Below are 5089 nucleotides of genomic sequence, written 5' to 3'. Positions count from 1 at the left end.
AAGAATGGGGTGTGATGTGTCTTTCTTGACCAAATACCCCGGGGGTTCCTTGGTCTAACCAGATCTAAGGTAGAGTAGATCCAAACTTGGATGAGTACAGATCCCAGAGTAAATGCAGTTACAAATATGACTTTTATCTTTGTTCAATATGCAGAGAGGGCGGTGATTCCAGATACTTTCCCAACTTGGGCAAGAATCCCTCCACTGAGGAATGTTCTGGAAATCTGAGATCCCCTCTCCCTACCTGCACAGTCTGGTGAAGGTGGACAGCCACCACTTTCTTCATGCAGTCCTTGATCATCTGGGACGTGAAGAAGTTGGTCTCCCCTTTCTTGTCCACGGTGATTTTCCGGAAATCTTCCAGGAGAATGGGGCAAATGGCTTTCGTTGGGTGGGTCATGTAAATTGGCCCATCGTAGCCGACCATCTCGCTGAAGTAGGGGAGGGCCCCACAGTGATCCAAATGGAAGTGGCTGGGAAGGACACGAATCCAAGATGGGCTTTAAAAAGGACTCAGTCAGGGGGTTTCAATTTCAGTTCAACTCCACTGTGGTTTTTATCAAATGAAACTAGTTTCAGAATTGGGTTTTCTAAATAAAATACAATAGCATTAAAACTAATAGACCTTCAGCAGAGACTGTTTCCCTAATTGAAAATTAGTTAGTTAATTGCAGTTAAACTTTGTTCTACATCTCAGGCAGCACATGTCAAGTCAGCTCACAGGTAGTAAAGGGTGCTGGGGTTTTTTTTTGTCCCACCTGCTAAAACACAAAGAGGGATGCCCTCACCTAATGATGACACAGTCCAGGAAGTCAGTCAGCCTTCCGTTCTGAGTGATGTAGGAAAAATCAGGAAACCGCCTCTAGAAGACACAAAGGATGATAGCATGTCTGGGTTGTTTTTCCCCCCTCTGGCTCTCTACTTTCCACCTAGCTAGCCACAGATCTCAGGGTGCCTTGACCATTTTGAGCCAGAGATGCAGGAGGATGAGAGCTCAGAGCCCTCTCACAAGATGAAACACAGCATGACTTCTGCCTCTGGTCTCAGGGAGGCTGCCTAGCCTTGAGCACCCAAAACCCAAGAGGACTTGGAAGAGGCTCCCATTATTTTGACAGGGAAACCGCCATTCAGAAAGTAGTTTGGGAGAAAATTCTGGCCATCCCACAAATTTAAGGGGGAGAAACTTCAAAGTATAGATCTATTCTAGAGGGACTACAAAAGCCATCCCACAGCCTTTTACTTAGATGGCTGAAGTCCACAGGAGATGAAGCCCAGCCTTTCTATGCTCCAAACTGCATCTCCCATGGAGATTTTGGAGTAACCTCCAGCCAGCTCAATTAGAGTGCCACGCCATGCACCAATCCCTCTTACATCATCATTGAATCCCATGTGCATCCCGCAATCCAGCATGACGTTCTTCCCTGCAATGGACACAAGGATGCAGCTGCGACCCACATCTTGGCCAGCTCCTGAAAAAGCGAAGGGGAGGGAGGGAGAGAATAGACAAGTGAATTGATTTAATTAAAAATTCAGGCTTTTATTGATACTCTCACTGGCGCCTGTCACATTTGCATTTAATGCAAGCCAGGAATTCAACAGGCGAGCAGAAAAACTGATCACTGGATGAATCTTTCCCTTCACTTTTTTTTAAAAAATTCAACCTGTACTGCCTACCAAGCTTCCATAAAGGATGCTCCAGCTTCAGTACCTCGAAATACATAACAGAAATGTGTCTGGGCCAATCCAGAGCCAGGGATTCAAACAAGCCACCATGTTATTTAATCCACTGATCCAAAGCAACCTTCTCTAACCAGCCTTTCCACAGTGCTTAACTTAAGCGTTGCCAATTCTCCACCCTGCCCAAAGTAGGGTGTCGTGATTTGTGATGTCAGATTTTCCCAAACTTTGGAAGGAGACTCTCTTAGGGCAGAGTTCCCATTTTTCCTGACCCCAAAAGGAATTATTACCCAGGGGGGTGACTTTTATTTCAGGCATCCCGCAAGGAAGGCGGCTCCCCAAGGCTCTGCAGCGATCACCGTCTCGGCATTACCGGCGAGCAGGACCAAATTTTCCTAAAGAGAAGCAAAAGATGGTGCTGAGCCATGCAAGCAAGGAGGAAAAAGAAAATCTTTATTCTCTGGAATAAGTTACTGCAAAGGCCAGAGGCCAGTACCCGTGGGCCAGGTCTGGACTACAGTTCCCATCGCCCCCAGTGTTGCATGCCCATGCACGCAGATACAAGTCCTAAAGGGGGTGGACCCCCATTGTTTAACATACCTCCCCAGGCGGCCTGGGGATGCTGGGAACTGTAGTCCAACCTGGAAAGGTGGCGAGCCGTCGCTACTACGCCTGTAACAAGCAACCACCCTTCCCGCTACTCGCCTGACTCCCAAGCCCATCGCGCGCAACACCCGTGGAGTGGCGCGCATGCGCAACACCGCCTCCTTGGTATATAGATAAAGGAAAAGGGTAGATTGCCGCACAGATCCTTTTCTTCCGGGTCCAGAAGGGAAAAAAAAGCGCCTCTGCAGCAAAGAGATGGCCTCACTCGGCCTCTCCCCAGTTAAATCAGACGGCTCTGCCCTAAAACTGGAATCATAACACGGAAGTCAGGCGAATCCAAGAAGAGGCGAGTCTAATTTTTCATTATTATTTCTAGAAGAGAGACGAGGGAAGCCCGCTGAGAGCTAACGCATGCGTATCGCGGACCCGCGTTCCCGGAAGCGCGAGCTGCCCAGCAGCTTCTGAGCCCTCATTGGCCGGCAGTTGCAAAAGCCGGCCAGCGGGGAGCCTATTGGCTAGCGGGAGCAGGAGGCGGGCAGCACGGAGCCGAGGAGAGCTCCTATTGGCGGCTCTGAGGAAGCGGCTGGCTGAAGCGGGGAAGGACGAAGGGGTTGCTAAGGTGAGTGAAGCGCCGGGCTGGGGAGGGGAGGGGAGGGAAGCCCCCTGGGAAGGAGGAGGAGGAGAAGCCCCTCCCCTTGCAGGGCTGGGCGGGGCTAAACCTTGGGAGTGGGGGAGACCTAGAGAGTGGGGGGGGGGCTTCTGCAGCCCACCGGGGAGGTCTTAGCACGGGGTTCAGATCTAGCACAGTGATCACAAGAGGGTTAACAACAACAACAACAACAACAAGCATCCTTCTGTCCCATCCCTCAATCCTAGACAAAGTTCTGGGTTCAAAACAAGCCAGGATGCTGAGTTCTTGGCACGCTTTTCCTAGGAATCATTGGGCATTTTGAGACTTGGGTCCGCTTAGCGGCCAGAACCAAATGGGCTTATTCACTGGCTTCGGATTCTCCGCTGGTTATTCAAGAGCAGCAGGGTGGAATTTGACCTGGGAATTCTAGTTTCCGCTTAAACATTCATCAGAAAAGGACCAGAAGGCGGGTGGAAAATCCCGTCGGGCTGGATTCGTCCCACGGAGTTAGTGGAGGATCAGCTGGGCCGGCCCAGGATCGCCCCGGGCTCTCTCTCTTCCCCTGTGGAAAGCTCTCCCTGCCTGGGATCTGAGCGACACCCGTGGACCCTGCCCTGGGCGAAGAGGCCGTTGCCTTTGGGACCCCACGCAAGGCCCCACGGGTCTTAATCTGGGCTAATGGGGGAGAACAGGGAGGGGTTAAGATTTAACCCAGTCGCTTGGATCTGGCCAGCTGCCAGGACTAAAACCAACTAATATATTTGTTATATATTAGAAAAAAGCACTGCTTCATACGACAGCTGGTTCTCGACCTACCACCGTTCGTTTTGCGGCCGCTCAAAGCTGGAAAAAGCGACTTAGGACCCTTTCCCACACTTAACGACCGTTGCAGCCTCTCCTTGGTCACGTAATCAGAGTCCGGACACCTGGCCACCGACTCATAATTTATGGACCGTTTCAGTGTCCCGGGTGTCACGTGACCGATCCCCCTTTTTGCGACCTTTCTGACGAGGAGAGCCAATGGGGGGGGGGAGCCAGGTTCACTTAACAACCGTGCCAACTGAATTAACCAACTGCAGGGATTCACTTCACGAAACGGAGGGCAACTGGCTTGACAGCTGCCTTGCTTAGCCACGGGAAGTTGGGGCTTAGTTGTGCTTGTCAGTCAAGGGCTACCTGTACCAAGGCAGGACTGCTTTTTCAAGCAATTCTTTGGAGTCTGAAGTCATTGTAAAGGGGGGGGGGATGAGGGGGGGGGAAGACAAGCTAGACCGGCTCAACCTGCTAAACACTGATGGGTAATTCCACTCCTGCCCCCCACCCACCCACTCCCCCCCACAAAACAAACACATCCTTTTAAACTGGAAGGGGATCGCTCTGCCCTAATAAGTAGGATGTTTGGACAGCCTGGATCACCCTCCCGTCACCACGCCCGTCCCTCTCGGTGACTCTTCAGAATTCGGTTTCGTTCTCACCGAGGGCCAGGAGTCTCTTTTCTAGACTATTACGACCGATCGCAGAAAGATCTTCTAACCTGGAGGTTCCCCCCCGAGGCTCTTTCCCATCTGCCTGGAGTCTCCTCCGCTTTCCAAGCTTTTCACCATGGCTGACGGCGAGGACGTTCACGGCTTGAAAGGGGTGCTGGTCACCTTCCAGAGGTGTCTGAACAGCAAGGGAGAAATCCTCGTGGACCCGTATTTAGGAGGCTGGAAAGGACTCGTCAGGTGAGCTGCGTCCCCTGCTTTGACCTGGGCTCAGAATGCCCAGCCCGTTCTGAAGCTGAGGAGGAAAATAAAATTGTGGGATGAGAATACGTTAGAGAAGCCAGTGAGAAAATGAGGCTGTTTTCTATATTAGAGGCTAAAGAAGGTCATTTGAGGAAACCATAGGTGAATTAGCCAGAAAAGAAGCAGGTCACGTGAACAAAACCACCGCTGACCCAATTAAAAATGGGTTCAAACCTCAGCTTTGGATTCTGTAATCTTCGGTTTTAAAAGGGGATGGGAAATTAAAGTTAGCGACCGATCATTCTGTCATGCTCTGTACTGTCAAACCGTCAGCTTACCTGACAACTTTTTAGTTCAGACCTCACCCCATGAGAGATGAATAGAATAGAATAGAATAGAATGCAGAATAGAATAGATTGTAGAATAGAATAGAATGCAGAATAGAATA

The 5089-nt window shown here is 50.6% G+C and overlaps 2 protein-coding genes across 2 annotated transcripts in view; one reads left to right on the top strand and one right to left on the bottom strand.

The window, feature by feature from the left end:
* INTS11 (integrator complex subunit 11) overlaps positions 1–2092 on the bottom strand; it is a 9850-nt gene extending 7758 nt beyond the window's left edge. The window contains exons 1-4 of the mRNA XM_015816048.1: positions 1968–2092; positions 1372–1469; positions 789–862; positions 245–473 (exon numbers count right to left, since the gene is read on the bottom strand). Of these exons, the coding sequence (XP_015671534.1) occupies positions 245–473; positions 789–862; positions 1372–1469; positions 1968–1995 (429 nt within the window). The 5' untranslated portion in view covers positions 1996–2092. The remainder of the gene's footprint in view (positions 1–244; positions 474–788; positions 863–1371; positions 1470–1967) is intronic.
* Positions 2093–2875: 783 nt separating this feature from the next.
* CPTP (ceramide-1-phosphate transfer protein) overlaps positions 2876–5089 on the top strand; it is a 4240-nt gene continuing 2026 nt past the window's right edge. Inside the window, exons 1-2 of the mRNA XM_015816063.1 lie at positions 2876–2902; positions 4415–4638. Coding sequence (XP_015671549.1) covers positions 4517–4638 — 122 coding nt within the window. The 5' untranslated portion in view covers positions 2876–2902; positions 4415–4516. The remainder of the gene's footprint in view (positions 2903–4414; positions 4639–5089) is intronic.

Source organism: Protobothrops mucrosquamatus, unplaced genomic scaffold (genome assembly GCF_001527695.2).
Source record: "Protobothrops mucrosquamatus isolate PMUCROS unplaced genomic scaffold, P.Mucros_1.0 scaffold397, whole genome shotgun sequence".
In the NCBI taxonomy this organism is placed as follows: Eukaryota; Metazoa; Chordata; class Lepidosauria; order Squamata; family Viperidae; genus Protobothrops; species Protobothrops mucrosquamatus.
The sequence above is the reverse complement of the archived record's forward strand: the minus strand, read 5'-3'. Positions and strand labels throughout refer to the sequence as shown.